At 43.4% G+C, this 22,787-nt stretch overlaps 2 protein-coding genes across 5 annotated transcripts in view; both read right to left on the bottom strand.

Moving 5' to 3' along the window:
• Nucleotides 1-468: 468 nt before the first annotated feature.
• h3f3c (H3 histone, family 3C) lies at nt 469-4,151 on the bottom strand. The gene is made up of 4 exons (XM_028594826.1): nt 4,009-4,151; nt 2,700-2,843; nt 1,984-2,137; nt 469-1,877 (listed from the first exon to the last, which is right to left on the bottom strand). Exons 2-4 carry the CDS (start codon nt 2,825-2,827, stop codon nt 1,749-1,751), a joined length of 411 nt encoding a protein of 136 aa, XP_028450627.1. The 5' UTR covers nt 2,828-2,843; nt 4,009-4,151; the 3' UTR covers nt 469-1,748.
• Nucleotides 4,152-8,403: 4,252 nt separating this feature from the next.
• arhgap32b (Rho GTPase activating protein 32b) overlaps nt 8,404-22,787 on the bottom strand; it is a 145,346-nt gene continuing 130,962 nt past the window's right edge. For all 4 annotated transcript variants that reach the window (XM_028594955.1, XM_028594958.1, XM_028594956.1 and 1 more), the window contains 10 exons: nt 20,571-20,715; nt 18,404-18,486; nt 17,936-18,043; nt 16,677-16,822; nt 16,374-16,575; nt 15,530-15,675; nt 15,331-15,405; nt 14,315-15,148; nt 12,870-13,549; nt 8,404-12,179 (listed from right to left, as the gene is read on the bottom strand). In XM_028594955.1, the coding sequence (XP_028450756.1) occupies nt 9,972-12,179; nt 12,870-13,549; nt 14,315-15,148; nt 15,331-15,405; nt 15,530-15,675; nt 16,374-16,575; nt 16,677-16,822; nt 17,936-18,043; nt 18,404-18,486; nt 20,571-20,715 (4,627 nt within the window). In that variant the 3' untranslated portion in view covers nt 8,404-9,971. The remainder of the gene's footprint in view (nt 12,180-12,869; nt 13,550-14,314; nt 15,149-15,330; nt 15,406-15,529; nt 15,676-16,373; nt 16,576-16,676; nt 16,823-17,935; nt 18,044-18,403; nt 18,487-20,570; nt 20,716-22,787) is intronic.

The following is a 22,787-nucleotide window of genomic DNA, read 5'->3' as shown; positions in this document are numbered from 1 at the left end:
GCTTTGTAAGTGGGAAAACCTGCAAAATCGGCAGTGGATCAAATACTTATTCTCCCCACTGTAGTATCCTGGATCCATGAAATAACATTTAAAAATACAAATCTGCCTGCCTCTATGGGAATTTAACATTTAACTCACTTTTGTTGCCAGCAGTTGAGACATTAATGGCTGTGTGTTGAGTTATTTTGATGGGACAGCACATTTACACTGTTATACAAGCTGTACACTTAATACTTTACATTGTAGCAAAGTGTCATTTCTTCAGTGTTGTCCCATTAAAAGATACAATGAAATATTATCTAAAATGTGAAGGGTGTACTCACTTTTGTGAGATACTATATATCTATCTATCTATCTATCTCACTGGATTATAATTATTGATGCATTCATGTGTCCAACCTCTTTTGGATAGCCACTAACACACATCATCAGTGACTCGGTGAAATAAATAACTCCAACTAGCATTGGTTTGTTTTAACATTTATTACCACCATAATATGAGAAATTTGGAAAATACAAAGATCAGTTTATTTATACGTCTGAAAATCTCGAGGAATAAGAAAAATATAAAATAAAACAAATATGAGGTTATATTGTGTATCACAAATATTGAGAAAGGGACAGATTACACGTTCAGATCTACAGAGAGCAGGAGACACACAGACCCTTAACATGCAGAGTCTAACCTTCACTATAATGTCAAGTCCTACTGTTGTGACAAGTCTAAAGCCTATGTGTGGAGAGAGAGAGAGAGAGAGAGAGAGAAAGAGAGAGAGAGGTGTGATGACTGATACAAGGATACAGTGAACAATTGAATAGAGGAGGAGATGGTAAACCATCGCCCCCGTGTGGCTGCCATTAGAATAGAAGTTGCCTTGGAAAACAGAGAAGCCCTTCCTGATTTTTTATTGCAAATCAGATCCCTGTAAAATAGAAACAACTGATAACCATGTTGACAATATTAATTGCGTTTTTACTCTGAATTTGATCATTTTGTAAGTGGTAAAGAGAAGAGATGCTCACCCATGAATTAAATGCGTAAAAAAAATAGACACCATATCCACAACGATAATCAATATTCCTAAGCAACCAAAAACAATTCTCGTTCGTTGAGTATCGTTGAGTGTTTTGAAAGATCAGAGCTCACACATCTACGCAAACCGACCAACATAGCGCCATCCACTCCCAGTGCAGGTTACAGAGGTGAAGAGGTGGTTTGAAAAGGTAGAGCAAGCCGTCTGGCCGCAGAGCGAGCCGGGTGCTGGGCTGTCGAGTGACGGACTGGGCTGGAGGGGAGGAGGGGGGTTCAGGTGGGGCCGAGGCCTCAGGACTAGCTTTAATAGCACCCTGCTGTGGAAGTTGCAGCTCCCCTTAAGCAGACTAGCCCCTCGGCCACGTCCCTCTGCTTCAGCTCCGTTTGCCACGCTAACCACGGTGACGCTCGTTGGAGTGTGTGTGTGCACATGGGCGTCTGATCTGCAAAACCTTTTACATGCACACAAAAAAACGGTACCCTAAAAACATTTGGTGAAGACAAAAAAAAAAAAAAAAACTATGAGAGACCAGACTTTAACATATTTCTATCTCTTCATAATCAGGATTACTCTAAAGTCTACTGAGAAGCTGGGAAGGCAGGGGAGGGAGAGTGCCAGGGATGGGTGCAGGTTGGTGGGTGGGGTAGAATAAGGGAGCGAGGGCAGGGACAGGTCAAGAAAAACAGGACAGAGGTGAAACATTAGGGAGGCCGTCTAAGCGCGCTCTCCACGGATGCGGCGTGCCAGCTGGATGTCTTTGGGCATGATGGTGACACGCTTGGCATGGATGGCACACAGGTTGGTGTCCTCGAATAGACCCACCAGGTACGCCTCGCTGGCCTCCTGCAGACAGAGGGAGGGACAGCACATATTAGCAGGAGAAGTGGACCGGATGTAGCTTTATCAATATCACACACACACACACACACACACACACACACACACACACCTGCAGGGCACCAATGGCGGCGCTCTGGAAGCGCAGGTCGGTCTTGAAGTCCTGAGCGATCTCCCTCACCAGGCGCTGGAAGGGCAGCTTACGGATCAGCAGCTCGGTGGACTTCTGGTACCGGCGGATCTCTCTCAGAGCCACGGTACCGGGCCTGAAACACACGACAAAGCTCTTACTTGCAACATCCTCAAAGGGATCTATCCTCCGAACAAATAATGCCTCTGTGTGACGCTTAGTTCTGTCAAAAAAAAAAAAAAAAAAAAAGACCCCATAGTTGTTAACTCTGATCATCAGTACAGTTGACCCTGTGGTTAACAACGTGCAGCCTACTGAGGGATGTGATTGTATCATTAAGTTGTAATGCTGCCAGTGTACAAGCGTGTCACTTTGTGCAACAAAATTGGTAAATAAAAGTGACAAAACATATATTCACATATCCGATTTTTTTTTAACTCCAAGCAAACAACGAAGGTAAAGCATGAGGTCTCCAACAGGACTCTTTGGTGCCTTCTAAATGTATCTGTTTACCTGGCGCAAAAAGAAAACAACACACATTAGCATCGGTATCGACATTGGCCAAAAATGGAATTGAAAATTCTACACATCGGTATCGGTTGAGAAATTTGCAATCAGTGCATCCCTAATACAGATGGTTTCAATGATGTTATGATTTGTCAAAGAAATGGCTGTTTGTAAGGAAATCCAGGTGTTACCTGTAACGATGGGGCTTCTTGACGCCTCCAGTAGAGGGGGCACTCTTGCGAGCAGCCTTGGTGGCCAGCTGCTTACGAGGAGCCTTTCCTCCAGTGGACTTACGAGCAGTCTGCTTGGTACGAGCCATTACGATGAAGAGTCACCTGAAGGGAATATCAAAAATATATCAGCGTGCCTTACCATGTTTAAGAGCTGCTGTTTTGTACATGCTGTTGACAATAATAATGTTATTGTTAAATACACTTGGCGTTTATTCATACATTTCTACTCAGTTCATTGTGGAATTTAAATATCAGTGTTATCATAGGCCTTCTGGACAAATGTTCCTTCTAAGCCGACAGGGAGAATGTATATTTAATTAATACATTAATTTAATGTATATTTAACCTGAACACATATGTTCTGAGCCCTGAAACTGACAAAAAGCAGTAAAAGATTATCAAAAATATTATCAAAAAGTAAAAGATTATCAAAAATATAACAGAACACTGAATCAATCCTAATACTGTGTCAGCAACGTTTTAGTGATGCATGATATTGAATGTAGATTTAGAGAATTTAGTTTGCGGTTTATTATTATCACTATTTCACACAAACATTTGCATATGGGTCGGTCAAGTATCATCTCATTTTTTTATTTTTTGTGTGCACTCAACATGACAAGACTTATTTTCCCATATCTAGTTCAAAGTCAGTCATATTGGGCCGCTTGGGAAAACTTTTCCCCCCGGTTTGGAAGCTGCACAGACACAACGTCCTGAGCCAATCCAGACACACTCATCACTCTGAAATGCACCAATCCGCCGTGTCTGTGTCGCATTTCAGGACCAATGACGATTCACCCTGCTGCGTTTTAGGGCGGGACGAGCAGCCTCAACTCCGCCTCATTCCGCAAGATTATGGCCGCAGACCCAATTTATGAACCTACCAAAATACAGGCAACGAGCGAGACGTAAACTTTGATATTTTTCCTCAAAAACAAACAACGTGTGCGCACAAGACTACCAACACCACGTAGGAGACAAGTGCAGCTATCAAATAAGCGGCAAGCCGTGTTAAACGATGGTATATTAAAGCGAAACCGCGAAGTAGAAATCGGATATGAAAGTGGAGCAGCTCTTTCGGCAGTGGAAGCACTGAGCCGTTTCTCTCTCTGCCGGAGCATCGCGGCGGCTGCTTTTTCTCCTCTCTACAGCGGCGAAATAACACGCTATTTCAGCACAAAAACAACTTTATCAGTCCCATTTTCTTAACAAAACGACGAATAGTATTCTATGATTTAAAAAGTATGACAGAAAATTAACTTACCAAGGGTGAATTCGGCGCTTTTTCTCCGCAAGGATACAACTGAGTTGTGGTTGTCTGGCAGTGTCAGATATTTACTATCACTCACACAATGGAAGCAGAGAGAGCAGGAGCAAAATGGCGGCCGTGTCAATCATCTGTCTCCCACAATGCAACTGCCAACATTTTGTAAACATTGTAACTTCATTTCCTCAACTGAAACTTTTAGTTCCAAACGTTGTTAGTTTTGAACACAATACGACAGCGCCGTAATGACGGGACATATAATATATTATGTAATTATTTTATGTTAGGCTTAACTGTATTTTTAAAACTATTTAATTTTTTCACCCATTTATTGCACAATACAAATTGCAGAACAAAAAAGGGGAACACAAATTAATGTTAAGAAATCAGGCACAAGATATGAGCATATGCTCTATTTTGAATTGTAGTTTTTTTACTTGCCTAATTTTTCTGTACAGGGTTGTAATAAAAGGAGAACGGGTCTACTTTCTTTTTAATATTGTTGCTTATTGAACTAAATTACTAACATTGTTACGTGCCTTATTAGATTTTTTTTTTTTTAATTAATTTTAGTTTAAATAAAAATGTATTTATGTGCTACTTTAAAAAAGAATCTAGAACAGTAGGATTCATTAAAACGTGCTAAAATCTATCCCAGTTTGTTGCTTGGCAGCAGTGTTCAGGGGCTGTTGTCATGCACATATATCAGAATAAATAACTGATTAAGATACAATGAACAAGTTAGTGTAGAAAAGTAGTCGCAGAATCTAATGCTATACTTTGTAGAGATGAAAACTGGATCTCTGTGTCCACATCATTACTTGAATTAATGGTTGTATTCCTCAATATCACAAGTTCTGATCAGTGGAATGTAACTAAGTACATTTACTCAAGTACTGGACTTAAGTACAAATGTTGAGGTACTTGTACTTTACTTGAGTCTTTCCTTTTCATGCCACTTTCTCCTTCTACTCCCCTGAGAAATATTGGACTTTTTACTCCACTACATTACTCTGTTACAGCTTTAGTTACTAACTTTAGTTACTCCACTACATTCATCTGTTACAGCTTTAGTTACTAGTTACTTTAGTTACTCCACTACATTCATCTGTTACAGCTTTAGTTACTAGTTACTTTACACATTAAGATTCCTACACAGAACACATGGAGTTTATAAAATCTGATGTTTGATTCTAAAGTAAACTAGCCGACAATATAACGGCTACAAGTCCAGCTGAGATGATGAGACCATTAAACACACAGCTGGTTGGATCCTTTACTCTTTCTACAATGGGAGGAGAGTTCTGCATCGACTACTTTTACTTTTAATACTTTAAGTAAATTTTCTTGATGATACTTACATACTTGTACTTAAGTAACATTTTCAATGCAGGATTTTTACTTGTACCAAAGTATTTGTTACAGTGTGGTATTAGTTCTTTTACTCAAGTAAAGGATCTGAATACTTCTTCCACCGCTGGTTCTGACATTTCTCAAGTAGACTGAAGTTTGATTTCCCTGATCACCTTATGGGCCAGGATTTAAAACAGGAAGGACAGTAAGGAGAAGTACCAGTACAGTAGCTGCAACACGAGTTCAGGCCTGATGGAGTCATAACTTGGACACATATTCCAGCTCATGTGGATGTAGGCCCAAGCATACATGTCGCAATCAGTCGTTCTGACATGAAGGTTAAGCCAAGCTCAGTGCTGATGCTGAAACATGCTGATTGATAAGTAACCTTCAAGTTTGGATGGGCGTTTGGCCCGGTGCAGTCAAATCAGTCTGGATCAAACTGAACCATGGTCTGGTTCCTTTATAGTGTGAAAGCAGTTTTTGGATGTTTTCGGACCAAATACAGGAAGCTCTGGCAGGCTATCATCGTGTTATAAGACTGGGGAAGCTTCTTAAAAGGTGCTCTAAGCGATGTCACGTTTTTTAGGCTAACATTTTTTGTCACATACAGCAAACATCTGCTCACTATCCACTAGCTGCCTGTCCCCTGAACACACTGTAAAAGAAAACGCGGTCTCTGTAGACAGCCCAGTCTCCACACACAACAATAAAAACAAACTGCGCCAACCTGCACCACCAAACATAACAAACAGTGTTCCAGCCAATAACAGACAAGAAGGAGTTGGGGGATGAGGAGGAGGGAGGGGCGAGCTAGCCTCCGTTTTGTTTGACAATACTTCGAACGTCAACAAGAAGTGACGTCACCCAACATCCCTTAGAGCGCCTTTAAGGAACAGCTTAGTGCTCGGTGTGTACGCGAGTGTGTGTGTGTGACGGTGTCGGCTATCAGAGCGGAGAATACATCAGCAGTTGACTTGTTAAGTGGGAGTAAATGTACAGCGTAGGATCTGTTTGTATGAATAAATGATGCAGAAAGAAAGTTCCCGTGTCTTGCTTCTCAACATTTCAACATAACAAAAAGGCAGTAGGGAGAGGGAGAGAGAGAGAGAGGGAGGGAGAGAGAGAGGGTACGAGAGTTGGTTTCGTTCTGCTTTAGCTGAACAGGATTAGCCAGTATGTCATAAATCATTTACTGGCTTAAAGGAGAATTCCACCAAAAATACATTTCAACAAAGTAATAAACACTTTATTGATCTCTATAGGGATTTTGTTTCTCCCACGTTCCTCACAGGGAGGTCAGAATCTGCAGCCCTGGTGCAGGTAAGAATTCAGTGTCTTGCTCAAGGACTCCTCGGCAGGGTGGATGTTTACTGAAACTGAGGCCCCATTTAGGGCCATCCTGCTAAAAATACTCCTAAATGCTGTATCCACGCTTTAATAGCCTAACAGATGTTTTTCTGCACCAGAAGAAAGACAGAATGATTTAGGGATCAGGTAGGGGAAGCAAGTCAGCACAGGTGACTGGGAGATCAGCAAAGTAGAGAAGAGTTATTTAGTTATTTAGGGCCATGTAGAGAGACCAATGTTTTGGCGTTTGACTGGGAGCCCGTGGCGGTCACAGAGGTCTCTGGAGCGGCTGAGTTTTGTCCATACTGAAGTTTATTGAGGACTTTGGTAGTGTTGCCATAGAGGATGCTGTAGCAGTAAGTGAGCCTGGATGTGATGAAGGCATGAATGAGTTTCTGCAGCAGAAAATGACAGTTTAGAGGAGGACCTAGTTTGGGGTTAGGGGGGAGTTCGGTCCAATAATTATGATTTCAGATTGATTGCATTGGAGTTTTATGCAGCCAATTTTGAACTATCTGTGGTTGCGCGTTGAGCAGGTGGCGGCAAACAGGGTCTCTGAGAAGACGTATAGATAGGCTATGTATCGCACCACCCACACGCACATGCATGCATGAGGCAAACAAACAGGGACCCACTCAGAATAACAGCTCTATAGTGTTACTGAAAGACAAACATTTCAGAGGAACCTTTAAGCAATAGTGCGTTCCATTTGTACTCTGAACTCGGATTTTCCGAGGTCAAAGTCGGAAACCGGCCCCCTGACCCCGGATTTCCAAGCTCGGAACTCTGACAACCACCGTGTTCCCCGAACTCAAAATCCAACATGGCGGCCCCGTGCATCAACACTTGTGAAAGCTAAGCACTTCTGTTATTTGTGTCTCGCTAAAAATCAGTCACTGTCCATATTCTGTGGATATCTTGTTACGCTGTTTGTAAGCACAAAAAGCAGCGTAATGCGTTGTTATTAACTGGCATTGCTAACAATAGCTAACCCGGCAAGAGCTAATGAAAACAATGAAAATCTGACTTGTAAATGGAGACCTAAATGTACATCTACAATAGCACCTGTTCTCTTGACAATGTCGCCTTCCTTGATCAGCTTGTCGTTACCAAACACAACAACACCAACATTGTCGGGCTCCAAGTTCAGAGACATGCCCTTCAGACCAGAGGAGAACTCCACCATCTCCTCAGCCTGCACGTTCCTCAGACCCAAGAAGAAGAGTTCAAGAAACCCACACAGAAGAGCTATAGTGATCATATAAAAACATTTAATTAAAATAATCAGTTAAACACCTTGAAATCATGTGTGACGTCATTCCCAGCTTCGGCTTCCGAGTTCCGAGGTAAATGGAACGCACTACAAGGGTTAGGGGTTAAGCGCTTTTCATTTTCTAAAAGCATGTCAGTCTACTGTGACTAGTCAGTAAGGATTTGGGATCAACTCGGAAATATCTTTGACCAAGAACGACAAAGAAAATTGTGACATAAGAACCCTATAACTGAGCGCACATACATACATACATGCCATTGTTATACCTTCAATAATTAATGACAACTACTTATAATTTATGCTCCTGTCTCTTGGAACTAAATTTGTCAATGTTGTCCTCCTTCATATGATTGTCAGACTGGGCCAAGCAGCGGTGTATCAACACATGTAACATCACGCATATATTAAAAGACAGATTATAGCTATTCCTGAACAGTTTTATTCATTTCATATCTAACTGCAGATCACCTCTAGTTTGAGCGAGAGAGAGGAGTGTTTTCACATTCAATTACACAGTGCCTTACTTCAGTTCCCCATCTGAAAAGGTAGAGGCTTTAGATAAGGCAAGAGGAGCAAAACCTGCAAGCGATAGAAGTCAAACAGTTACAGAGTACAACCTGGATTTAGACATATTTGAAACATATTGTAATCCATACAGTATGATGAACCAAAAGGCCATGTCGTATAATACCACATGAATGTACATCAATTTCCAGCCTGAAAATAAATGGCCCTAGATATCTTTAAAAAAACAACAAAAAAACCCTTTTCCCTCCCCCATTGTTTTAAATTCAGAGCCAGTGAGGTGATACAAAACTTAATAACCCCAGTGGGTCACCTCAACTGTCAACCCTGAACAATCAAAAATCATCAAAGGTGATCTTATATCTAGATATCCCAATGTGTGTGCATTATGACAATGGTGACGTAAACAAAATATGGTCTGTTGGAACTAAATTTAAGGCTCATCACCAAGTTGTTTTCCCCACAAAGCAGCGGCAACATGTTTTCCACCACGTTGTTTGAGAGGACACTGTTTTCAGCTTTATTCAGTCAGTCCAGTTCATGAAAGTACCGAGAATGCGATGAAAAAAACCAACCTTTTACACATACTTAAAAAGGTACAACAGGCATTCATCCATCTTCCCCTCTATATCCGGTTATGTGCAACAACAGCGCCAAGTCGTTTGGTCCCTCTTCCAAAAAAGACAAACATAACCAAGTACCAAAACATTCCATTAGAAGTGATTGAAATCTGTTTATAGCAAAGTTACATAAAAATGGCACAGTCAGACAGAAAATAAGACATTGATAACCACTAGATTATCTGAAAGTAACCCATTGCAGCTCCTTATCAAACCTCACACCCAGTCGGATTCTTCAAGACCAACACGGACACACCGCGCCGCCTACTTGTGTACATCTTAGCAGAGGGAGTTAGCGATGACCTAAATGTATTTTCCTCCAATAACTTGTGCTGTAACATTCAGAAAGAACGCAATGGATCCTGAACTACACAGAACTGTTCTGTAAGAGATAAGAGTGTGCATGCATTTCTAAAATGCAAACCTTAATCCCAGTTGATGCTCATACCCAGCGCCACACCTAAAAAAAAAAATCCAACTAAAATCCCTTTTTACTAGTAATTCTATTCATATATATGTAAATATATTTTACATTTTTGTGTCCCTGTTGAAAGTACCTTACATTTTTCATATCATATACATTTATGACTGGCTACTGTCTCAATCAATCACAATAATATGACCGCTTGGACAATAATTTCAGGTACATTCAGGACTTTTCTGTAAAAAGTCTTACAATTTTCTTTACAATTCATTAAAAATACAGAGGAGCAAAAATATTGGTGATACGACAGTCCACTGTCCTGCAGAGGCTGTGACCGTAGCGCAATAGAGTCTGTCTTCTACACAGCTAAAGATAATTTCACACGTCTCCCTGTCCCCCCCCCCTCCTAAATGCTTCATTCTGTACGTATCTCTGTCTCTGGCCTCTGCATGGCCATGTCAGTCTGGATAAAGGCTCCCTGGCCCAGTGCTGTGGAGTACGCTCTGTTGCTGTGGCTCACTGTGAACCCAGGGCCGGGATAGGAGCCGGAGCCTCCACGTTTTTGAACTGGGGCCTGAGGCTGAGGTACTGGGTGGTAATCGTCCAAGTTATCGTAGTGGGACAGCACTGTCTTTGTGCCGTGTTTCTGATATGAGAAGTCTCTGTCCAGGTCGGGGTTGCCCTGGCTGTAGTGCTGCTGCTCCCGGACGCTGTGGGAGCGCTCCAGTTTGGAGCGGGCCTGTTGTTCCCTGGGCCCGGAGGCCTGGTCCTCTGTACTGTGGTAGCTGCTTGGCGGTTTCGCTTTACTCTGGTGGTGGTCAGAATCCGGGCACTCGTAACGTGGCTGGAAGTTCCACTTGTTGGGATACTCCTGCTGCCAGTGTTTGGACCTGCTGCCGTCCCCGGCCAGCTTGTCGTCTCCGGTCTCGTGCCGGCTGCTCTCCTGCTGATGGGACAGACTGTGGCTCAGAGTAGCTGGGAGGGAGTGGGAGGATTGGCATTTCTTGGTACTGCTATGCTTGGCGAGGCCGTCTGCCTTGTCGCCCACTGCGCTGCCCTGGCCATGCTTGTCGGTCTCCATGTACATGAGGACGTCAGCGTCTGACACCATGTGCCTGGGCAGGTAGCGGCCGTCTTTGCTCTCGGCCGCTACCAGCACAGCTTTACCCGGGTCAGACTTGCTGCGCAGGTGCAGGCTTTCATAGCTTGGTATATCTGCTGGTGCAAACATGCCGACGTTGTCGTACTGAGAGAGGACAGGACCTTTAATCTTCTGTCTGGCCCTGCTCTCCCTGCGGATGGAGTGCATGCGGAGCCTTTCGCACTCCTCGGGGTCCCAAACGAGGTAAGCAGCAGCTTCCTTGGTCCCGTGACTGGGGGGCATGTCCCTGCTCACAAAGCTGTGCTCCTTACCAGGTGGGATGACATGGCGAGCGAGGTAGTGGTACCCGGTCGCCTTTCCGCCCTGTCGACCAGCAGCGGCTCCTGGATCTCGGCTGCCGTGGGAGTGGAGGTGTCGGACTCGGATGGTGCCGTAAGGGTCAATGTCGTAGTAAGGCGCCTCCAAAGGGCTCGAACCAGAGTATGGACTGTAGCGATACTGAACCCGTCCGTTCTCAAAGTAAGGCTGCAGCTGGGTGACGTGGTAGTCGGTCTGTGAGGACTGCTGCGGGGGCTGCTGGTAGGCTTTGCACTGATACGTGGGCCGATGGTAGAAGAACATCTCGTCATCTGGAGGAACTTCAGTCCTTTGGATGGGCACTGAGCGGATAGTGGAAGGAACATGGAGCGAGTGCACTCTGCGAATGGTGGGATAGCCTTGGTTTCTGTCATGGCTATAACCCTGATGCCCCGGCCCCGGAGACACGTACACGCTGCGGGGGTTTCCTCTGGACTTCATAGAGTGGTGGTGGGACCCGGGGCCTAAAGTGCTGTATCTGTTGTCTAGTCGGGCACTGTAAGGTATCTGAGGCTCTGATTTGGACACACAGGAAAGGTGTGGGGGGACGCTGTCGGGCCGGAAGTGGTGTGGCATGGACTGCGGGCCCAGCGGAACCGGCCTCTGGTGGTAGTATGCAGCTCCCGCAGGCTCAATTAAGACCGGTTCTCCTTTAGCGTGGTACAGGTATGCTGGCTGGTGCGTGGAAAATTTACGAGGAGAAGGGGGATGGTGAGGCAGGGCATCCTCTAGATGACTAGGCACCGGGCCTTCACCCAGAATATAGGAAGCTTCACTTTGGCTGAGTGCGGCTGTGGCCAGTTTGCTCTCTATGGTGCGGACAGGAGGGGCTGGAGGTGTGGGTCCGTACACGTTGTGGTACTTTGCAGACTCTGTACAGGGCTGTACGGGCTTTATGGCCTCCCAAGGCTTCTCAACAGGCTCAGCAGAGGTGGGGGCCACTCTTGCGCTGGCCTTCGAGGGGAGCTGAGGTTGTGTTTGGGGCTGGACCTGTGTCTGAGGCTGTGTTGGAAGAGGCTGTATCTGAGTTGGGCTCTGTTGCTGAGTTTTTTGCATTTGATGCTTGGGCAGTGAGACGGCATGCCTCTTGGGCTTTTGAATTGGAGGGGGCTGCTCTGATGGTTTTGGAAGGACCGGGGGTGGTGCAGTCTCCTCTGGTTTGACCTGTGAACAAACAACAAAACAGACCCTTGTTTACTTTGGAAAGTCTACAAAAAACAAGCTCAGCATTGCTGCAGCGGGACAAGAGTTTTCATATCTGGTGAACATCAAAGGAACTACACATACGACAACCCCCATGAAAAAAAAAGTTTTGACACATTTGGTATTTTTTCTGTATGCCACAAACATTTTTCCTGCTCCATCTCTCTGCTGAGCCCCTATCACTTAACAGCGGCAGTTGAACTGTATTTCACACCATGATTGTTTAATTTGCAATTAATCCGCGGTTCACATGCGTGCCGAACTGTAGCGGCAGTCTGTTTCACTACTGTATATTCAACATCACTGACAATTTTTTATTGATCAATAGAATGTATTTCAAAATATAAAAAAAAAAATTATACGTCATAATTTTTTGTATTCATAACACTATTGTATTACTGTACAAATTAGCTGTTAAAAACAGGAATAGCAGTCACTCCTAAATCTTAAAACGTAAGAGCAAAATGTGCTCCTTAGGAAAAAGTTACAGAATTTTGTGTTTTTCTTGACATGAATGAAGACGTTTTAACCATAAATTTGTGCCTAAAAATGTATCAGAATGCAGGAAATTAAGTCTTTGACTCTCAACATTTTGTGGGGAGGACCCCCAGACCTAACACTTCATGTGACACGTCCCCCCCCCCCACGTACCTCAGGAACAAGCTGTGGTAAGACTCTAGTATCTTTGCAGCTGCTACTGGGGAAGGTGGCTGGAGTGGTAGTACATGAGCTGGGACGGACTGGGGCCTGTCCTGGAGCCTGTCCTTGGGCCGGTCCTGGGACAGGCTGCTGCCTTTCGGGACTTTTCCTGATTGGAGAAGTCAGGCTGGTTGAACTGGCGACTGGGGCACACTTGTAACAAGGTGTGTCTGGTGGGGTGGAGTCTGTTTCTGGCTGTGTTGCAGGTGGAGTCGTAGAAGACTCGGTAATCGTGCTGGTAAACTCTAGAGGCTGCTGCCTAATTGTAGGACTGGAAGTGGAGGGACAAGATGAGGCTGGAGTGACATTCGGAGCAGTGCTGTGTGGTGGCGGGGAACTTCCTGTTCCTGATCCCTCGGAGGAAGAAGTGTGGAAATGTGGGACCCGAGGATGTGGCGAGTCCTGGAAATCAGAGGCCTCCTGTTGCAGCAGAGGGGACAGCGGTGTGGAGGGCTCAGAGGACCGGGACTGAGACTGACTGGAGACCTGCTGGGCAGACTCTGCCAGGGCCAGGGCCAACATGCGGGCAGCATTTTTAGGAGGGGGAGGAGGAGGAAGAGGGGCAATAGTGGGAGCTGTAGAGCTGAGGGAACGAGGGGTGAGGTCCTTTGAAGAGTCCGGAGCTACGACTCCTAGCAGGGACACAAAAATACAAGGGATCTATGGTTGAAGAACAAATAAGCAAGAGAGCCGTAGGTGAAGAAAAGAAATGACAGCAGGCAGGCTGGTTAAGGTGCTTCAAGAGTGGGAAAGAGGGGAAAAGTTAAGCGTGATGCTCAGGCATTATATGAAAAGATGTAGTTAAGATGAAATTTTTAAACATAAAAACATCACCAAAATGGCTGTTGCCAAACCCACCAGACTCCCTTTAATTAAACTGTAATTCTATCATCGTAAAACACACTTCATTCAAAGTGGACAGAAACTAAATAAAACTACCAAAAGTTGTCTTGGTTCATCTTTCCACTGTTCCAACAATCACCACTCTGGTTTGGTTGAAATAAACTCTTAATTCACCCATTTACATGTGGAGATATGCTGGCTCTATACACCCTAAAAGTACTGATTATTTACATGGAGTCTGGTGAGTTTGGCGTTGGCAATTTCGGAGCCATTTGTATTTAAACAAAAAGGATTTTACTTTTTAACAAAAAGGTATATCTCTGAAGGGATCCTTTCCATAATGTTGTCAGACACTTAGAATAATAATATGAGCCCGTCAGCAGCAAAAACAGAACTTTAGTGGCTGTACAGGGCAGCACGGTTCACGGCTGCTGGTGACAGCGTTCTCGCTCAATACTGGACCAATTTCGTTCACATTAGTCACCCAGACACCAATGCATGGGACAATAGGGTAAAAAAATAACCCTTTAAAAAGGTCATCCTCTGTTCCCTACCTTGGTCCTCTTGGCTGCTGCCAGCTGGCGCCTGCTGTATGCTGTCCTCTCCCTTCAGCTCTCGACTGTCCACGCTGTCACAGCCCGTCAGCTTAGAGTGCAGCTCCATTTGGAAAGCTTCACTTAGTGACGGCTCGGCTGTCCTCAGCAGCACACTGCCCATCAGGGGAGGAGAGTCCTTGGCTACTGGAGGAGGAGATAATGGTTGTGGAGAGACAGCCTTTCCAGCTGTATTCTTGTCAGGCATCTCGGTAGAGAAAAGCTCTGAAGATGCAAATGGTGTTAAACTAGTGGTCTTTCCACATTTAATAGGCGACACGGCCTGTGTTGGTTTATCGGTGTAAGAATAGGAAGAGGGCAGTTTCTTGCTTTCCACCTTTTCTCCAGCAGCCAGGCAGAAATCTGTGGACAACAAGGGGGAGATCAAGCTACCAAGGAAGGTAGCAGAGATGAGGTCAGAGCCATTGGTCTTGCCACAGATGCTACCGGGGCTCCTCTTTAACGTGGAACCCTCAGCCCCAGCGGGCGACTCATCCAGGGGGAAGGCGTAAGAGGTATCGGGGAGACTACACTGGAAAGACATGGGGTCAAAGTCCAAGGAGGCCATGCCAATGTCTGGCGGGCTGAGGTCCACATCTTCACCTGCCGAGCGGGGAGGGGAGATGAGGGCCGGCACGCAGATGGGCCCGTCGTCTCCGTCGCTGTCCTCTGTAGCGCCCAGGTTGTCGTAAGAGTTGCAGTGCTGTCGGCTGTCCAGCAGCTCGCCATTAAAGGAAGCTGACAGGGCATCGCTGCTGGAGCGCGGCCGCCGAGGACGGGACAGCTTGGACTCTCCTGAAGGAGGAAACTAATATATTTAGAAACTATTTCTTTTAACAGGCCCTAAGCACAACAGTAGGCTACGCTGTAGAAAGAGCATTTGAAATACGTTACATGTATGTATATGTTATTAGCAACACTGACTGATTAAGCTCGTTATGCTGTGTAAAAGGGAACCGGAAGACACAAATGATTACCTTCAACATTGTGCAGGGAACTCAGTGACTCTTCACTTTTGGCTGATCTTAATGTTGCCGTGTCTCCTCGGCCTCCTGAAACATAGCCATTAAAATGCTTCAGCGTTCAGCCTCGTTTCTGAAAATAAGCTCTTCTCATTGCACAATGGTAAGGCGAAAATTGGACTATTTTCATTCCATGTGGGGAGGAAGGACTCACCGGCGAGAGCCATGGCCTTTAGTTCATTGGGCTCACTGGGGTTACGGGGCAGCTTGCGCTTGGACATGGAGGAAGACTTGCCCAGGTTGAAGAAAGAACGCCAACTACCCACAGGAGACTTCTTGGATTTAATAGGAGGCCTCTTCCTGTGGTTAGAAAATGGTGGTGGAAAAGTAGGCAAAGGAAAAGTTACTTTTACTAACTACTACAATACACAACTCAATGACAACAATCACATTTATCTGTTTTAAGCTGCTTTTTTAAACAGCATCTCCACTTCTAGGACATCTGCCCAAGTCTGAAACTGGAGACAGCCAAGGGACTTATTACTTAACCACATCAAGAATGCCACCACACTGTCATCATTAAAAAAAGCCCCTTTTCAGACTTGCCTCCCCCCCAATGTTTTCATGTTTTAATTTAAGACTCTAATCTTGCTATTTTATTTCTCTTGTCTTTATTAAATGACTACTGCTTGTTTTAGTTGTATTTGTTTGTAAAGCGTCTTTGAGGACTTTGACAACTGTGAGAAGTCTTATTATTATTATTATTATTATTATTATTATTATTATTATTATTATTAGTGCTGTGAGATACTGGCTAGCTAGTGCAGGAGGAAAATGACTCTGCCTGCAGTCTCAGCAGCAACCAGCAGATGGAGCCACATTCCAGCATTATTATCTAAGCCCAAACTACATTAAAATGCACATCTTTTGCAACACAATCTACAGTAGATGTGCACTATAAGATTAATATATATGTCTCTGAGTGTGTGATTTAATATTAATTGGTCTTTTGACGACAAAGTCACCAAATGGCATAGCAGTAAGAGGAGTTAACAAACCTCTCGGTGGGAAACTCGATGACCGTGTGGAACTTTCCCTGCAGGGCCGCCGGACCTTCGCCCACCTCGATGTATTTGCTGTCTTCAGTGACTGGAGAGTTGATCTGAGCCTGGGTCCTGGCCTGGGCCTCCTCCAGACTCAGGAGTTTAGTGGAGGGCGATGAAACCAGCAGGGATTTGGGCCGTGACAGCGAGTTGTGACCTGGTGACGTGGAATGGTGTTTATTGCTCAGGTAGAAGCAGCGGTGGGTCTTGGGACGCCAATGTGAGCAGAGGTTGTAGCTAAGTGATGCCTGTACGTACCTGCTCCCTCTCGTATGAGTGAGCTAAGTTTAGTGCTGAAGAGAACGTCCACATGGTTGAGGATGAACTCCACCACCACCGACTGGATTCGGACTTCCATGAAGGCCGCTGTGCCGCTGAAGCACGCAGATTCAATCTGTTTGGACCTGACAACAGCAAAGGGAAGAATTGTGTTAGTTTATTAAAGTGCTCCACTTTAAAGAGTGTAAGTGTGTGACTTTTAAAGCTATAGTGCGTAGTTTCTGCCCCCCGCCATGAGGAATTCTAAGTAATGACAACAACACTGTCGGCACGTCCACATGATACAAAAAAAAAACATAAAAAAACATGATGGACTCTTCAGAAGAGGTTATTATCTTCACTCAATTTTCTGTGTGTGCAAGTCCCTGGACTTAGCCATACTGTCTTAATTAGCTTTGTAGCAACTCATTTGGCAATGGCTTGAATGTGATGGACGTTGATTAATATCAAAAAGTTACGCACTAAAGCTTTAATGTAGTGAATAAAACACAAGTGGTTACATTTTAAATTACATAATTTGTGTAAAATGATTGAGAAAATGCATTTCCAGCATTTGATGTCATGTTGATCAGCACCCTCCCACAAACAGCTGCTTAAATCCTTCCATTCAGGCAGAATGCACAAGGCACGCTAATTTCTGCTGCACGGAGCCCATTATCACAGCGGATTCAAGTCTGAGAAATTGTTCATATGAGTAGCATAAAGAAAGTACATAAGCTCAACTATGTTTTCACCAAATTGAGTTCCAGTTTGTGCTCTCTTTTTATCATAAATTGAGTTTTGGTGACCTGGTGAGGTTTCACTATAAGCCTTACTACTTACACAGTTATTTTAAGTATATATATCATTATATTATTTACTGTGGTTTTTTAAATGATATTTTTTGGTGGGTGGGCGCACACAACCCTAAGATGTGTGATTTCTTCCTATGCCTAAGGGTGCAATAATTATTTTATATATTTTTTTAATGGCCTTATTCTATTTGCTTGCTGCCTACATGTATTTATGTTTACTAAACTGAAGAGTTCATTAAAGAAAGTTGATTAAATGAAAAGAAGACTTACTCATAAAATACGATACATTTTTATAGGGTGATGACGTCATTAAATGACAGATATTCAAAGCTTTATTCAAAAACCTTCAATAGAAGCTTTGAATGTAAAAAAAAAAAAAAAAAAAAAAAAAAGCCATTCGGTACAGGCCTAAAAACCATTCCATGCAGCAGGTTGACACCTCACCTGAGCAGGTTGGGTGCCCAGACGATGGCCAGGTTCTTGCTGTGCATGTTGGTGATGTAGCTGAACGCTGCCAGGTGCGAAAGGTGTCTCATCAGGAACTCCAGGGTCCTAGGAATCAAATATTCATTTATTCAAACTTAATTGGCTCCCACTAGTGACGTGCAGACTAATGGCCATGATAGAGCTCTTTCTTCAGTGCATCAATATTTCACCATGTGCTCAAATCCCAGAGGAATGTTACTTTAAAAAATTTGCATTTGTATGCTTTCACAAAGGACGGAAAATTCAATTTCTCATCTTCAACGCAAAGACCAGCTGGGAGCCGTTAAATGATTCCACTCAACGAAAAAGCCATGAATCTAACATTAACAGACACACGGCGGATGTGCAGACTCAACACAAAGTGTGCGTCTGTAACCTGGCAGTTTCTGAGCCTGCCAACGGGGGGCAGTGTGCCTCTACACTGACCTGTAATGCGGCGGAGGAAGCTGCTGGATGACATCATGGATTTTGATGAGTCGTTCTTCGTCCGTTGCCGCTGACACAGCATCCTTCAGAGTGAAAACAAAGGGAGAGATGGGGAGGTAGGCAGGGTGGGATGAATCAGCGTATCAGCATTAAGCCCATTCACTTGTCATCCCAGGTTCACAGCGCTACATGGAGCACAGAGGGGGACAGCAGTCTGCAACCACAGTCCCCCCCCCCACTTCTCCTCAGCTGCCATAACAACCAGCAAACATTTACTTTATCTTCAGGGACGCCTCTGCTGTGCTTGGAGAAGATTTTGATTCCAAGTCACCCAGAGAGCGGTTTGCTACATCTGTAATGATAGGGTGTGTCAAGTACAGTGCTATTATTTCAGAGGTGTCCATGACTCATAACTGCAAGTGACTAGGGCTGCAACAACGAATCGATAAAATCAATAAAATTCGATTACTAAAAAAGTTGGTAACAAATTTAATTATCAATTCGTTGTGTCGCGCAACTATTACGCCACCTAGTTGCGGAGATAAAAAAAAAAAATTGAGTTGAGCGCAGAGCGGAGCGAAAAAAGAGCAGAGCGGGGTAGAGGAAATACGGAGAGAGACCGGAGAGACCCGTAACGTTGTTCTGAAACACTCGGCGGAGGCAGAGAAATCAGTACGACCCAAGTCATCCAAGGTGTGTTAGCATTTCACACTAAATCAATCAAAAACGTGTTAATTGCAAGATAAACAAAAGCGACACGGCATGGCACGGGCGCACCACGGTGATGAGTCAGCCCCTAAAACGTAAACATGATGGAGTCCTTGATGAGGAGGAAGGGAGTTCAACAGCAGGGTAAAGTCACTACACTATCCTACTTCTGTTCCGGTCTGAGTGAGGAACGTACCGTACCTCCAGTAGCTCTTCTGGTGCTGCTGTTTACTCGTTATCCAGCTGACTAGCATGACAAGCTAGCGTTAGCTTGTTAATAACAGTAATAAAGCAGGGGTGATATAGTTTGCAGTTTTGACAGTTTTATTCACTCGCCTTTTTTGGCCCATTAATTTTTCAATCTGTTGTCATGTATATATTATGTGCTTTGTCCCATATCAGTTATTGTTGACAAATATATTAGTGTGTGGTGTATAAATGAACTTAACTTGCACTTACTACAATTATGGTAATAATTTAATGAATAAGTGTGTGTCTGTCTGTCTGTCTGTCTGTCTGTCTGTATCTGCTATTTGAGTTACTTACCTTTACACACTATTAACTAAAACAACAAGTATGTATGTATTGAGTTGATGTAAATCAATGCTTTTGTTTTTTTTATCCGATTCATCGATTAATTGAAAAAATAATCGACAGATTAATCGATTATTAAAATAATTGTTAGTTGCAGCCCTACAAGAGACATTTGCAGGATTCCTGTAAGATAAATCGGAGGAATTTCTTTTCTTTGCTGTAGAGATCAAGAAGTAATTTGAAATCAATACTGCCAGTCACACCCAATCAGTGTCCTTTTGGGGCATCGGTAAGCACAGAATCTCTGCTGCAATACTTAGCAGACTTCTATCCACTGGTGGCATGTAACTAAGTACATTTACTCAAGTACTGTACTTAAGTACAACTTTAAGGTACTTGTACTATACTTGAGTCTTCTCTTTTCATGCCACTTTCTACTTCTACTCGATATTTCAGAGAGAAATATTGTACTTTTCACTCCACTACATTCATCTGTTACAGCTTTAGTTACTAGTTACTTTACACATTAAGATTCCTGCACATAAAACACATACGGTTTATAAAATCTGAAGTTGTATTATAAAGTAAACTAGCCAACAATATAATGGCTACAAGTCCAGCTGAGATGATGAGAACATTAAACACACAACTGGTTGGATCCTTTACTCTTTCTACAATGGGTTCTGAGTTCTGCATCGACTACTTTTACGTCAAGTACATTTTCCAGATTACCGGTATACTTACATACTTTTACTTAAATAACATTTATAATGTAGGACTTTTACTTGTAACAGAGTATTTCTATAGCGTGGTATTAGTACTTTTACCTAAGTAAAGGATCTGAATACTTCTTCCACCTGGTATCTACATGAGTGCAAGAAATCGGTATGTGAGAAGTGTTTCGACCTGCTAAGGCTTTGCTTACAGAGAATTTCTCGTAGAGCTGGTAGGTGAGCAGGGGGTTGGGCAGCTCTCTGAAGTAGAGCTTGCACAGCGAGCCGACACAGTGGATGTCCTGGATGTAGACATCTTTGGTCAGGTCGGGGATCTGCTCAGAGTCAAACTCGTGCCTGATGAAAGAGAAAGAGGGCAAAGGCAGATTCAATTAATGAACTTCTAATGAAGAAAATGCATCGATAAATGACTGCTGTATAAAATAAAAAGGAAAAAAAAGCAAGCTGCACTTCAGTAGTGTTTTAGAAGAGAAAATCCAAGATATGTGCCTAAACAACTTAAATTTAGTTTGTGGTAATGATCTAATCTCCGGCTGCGCATGAACAGTGTGGCATGTGGTCGAGGGTGTACAATAGGTTTCATGTTATGTTTGGTTTCAGAAGAGTGGGCACACAATGAAGTTGAGGTTCCTCATCCAAAAATATCAATATGTGAATGCAATGTATTCATACATCTCAAACCACAGAAATAAATATGCAAATGAAATAAATAAAGCAAAACATGCAAAGAATATTGTTTTAGTCATTAAAACCAATTCTTGTCTCAGGAACACTGCCTTTTACTTAATAAATCATGCAGAGGAGGGTCTCATATTGTACTAAAATAGTTCACTGAAACATGTTTCTGAGAACATTTTAAGTGAGAAATAGGCCGTGCAGTTGCTGAATTGGTCTTCATTTCAGATCGGCAAAGGTCAGTTTTTAAAGATTTTCATCAGATTTTGAGAGACTCTAGTAGAGGTCGACCGATTCATCGGTTTTGCCGATTAATCGGCACCGATAGTTGATTGGTGGAACTATCGTTATCGGCAAAAATCCATGCCGATAGTTTTTCCTGGTTGTGTCCGTTGCTGGAGCGGCTGAGAGCGGTCATTCATTACACAGTACATGAGAGCTGAGAAGGCTCTGCTGGCATCATGCATTACAATAGATCCTCTAGAGGCAAAATAAAACTATCACTGATGCCTCCTGTTGTTTATTTTCGACACGTGTTACTGCGCGCTGCACGGAGAGCACATGCTGTGCGGAGAAGGCTGACATCAGATGCGCGTTTAAAGCATCGACAGCAAAAAGGTTTGTTATATCATTATAAAGTTATTCATTTGTTGAATAGATGCTGCATTAGTAGAGAAAGAACAGCACAACATTATGTTTGTTTGTTTGCTTTCGAGGCTGAGATGACGCTAAACATTAGCAGTAGGCTAACTAACCTCAAGCGGTTAAAACACTGACAAAAATGAACGCAAATCCGACCCAAATCGTCCACGATCCGTCTAGTGTCTGCTGCTGGAGAATTGAGATGTGTAGAATCGACAGCGCATTCATTTTAATGCATCAACAACTGCCCGAAAGCACGGTACTAGAGTCATATGGTGAAGCTAGATAGAGAAAGACTGGAGAGAGCGAGCGTTATATGGTGGAGAGACATAGAGAGCGACAGGAGAGAGAGAGCGTTATATGGTGGAGAGACATAGAGAGAGACTGAAGTGAGGGAGTGTTATATGGTGGAGAGACATAGAGAGAGACAGAAGAGAGGGAGTGAAGGCGCATGAATCAGAGATATAAAACGTGTTTTCGCCGATCCGTCTCTAGAAATGCGACTGTAGCGAGCATGTCATTATCACTAACGTTATCCACATTTATATTTACACGCAACAAATGATATATCCAGCTTCAAAAAAGTCTAAAAGTCGGAAGTTAGAATGAATGCATGCACGTTGTAGGTATATCCAATGAATGCAGAGGCATTTTTTTTCCTGGTTCTGTTGGAACACGCCCCATAATCACAGCCCAATGGAGCGGTTTCAGACTCACATTCTGACTAGAATCTGAGTAGGACCAGGTCAGGCTAGGTCTAAACCGTTCTACAGAGAAGAATGGCGTCACTGTTTTGAGATTTGGCATACATTTGGGCCTTTTTTGAAGAAATGTAAATAGTTTGTCCTTTATATGAATTATAATGCTCATTATGTTTATTTTTGCACTGGATGACTCCAAATATGTAGAACTGTTTTAGACAACACACATGCTTGTGTAGCATTGCTGTGGGTGTAATATCAATAAATATGACATTATTATTTTGATTATTGGCAAAAGTGTCTGGACTTTTTTTGAAAAAATGTAAGTATTTTGTCAACTGTTTCATCCCGTATCAATTCTAAATACTATTGGTCGATTAATCCGTTATC

The sequence above is a fragment of the Perca flavescens genome, chromosome 13 (genome assembly GCF_004354835.1).
Source record: "Perca flavescens isolate YP-PL-M2 chromosome 13, PFLA_1.0, whole genome shotgun sequence".
Lineage (NCBI taxonomy): Eukaryota > Metazoa > Chordata > Actinopteri > Perciformes > Percidae > Perca > Perca flavescens.
This window is presented reverse-complemented; position numbering and strand designations above follow the sequence as displayed.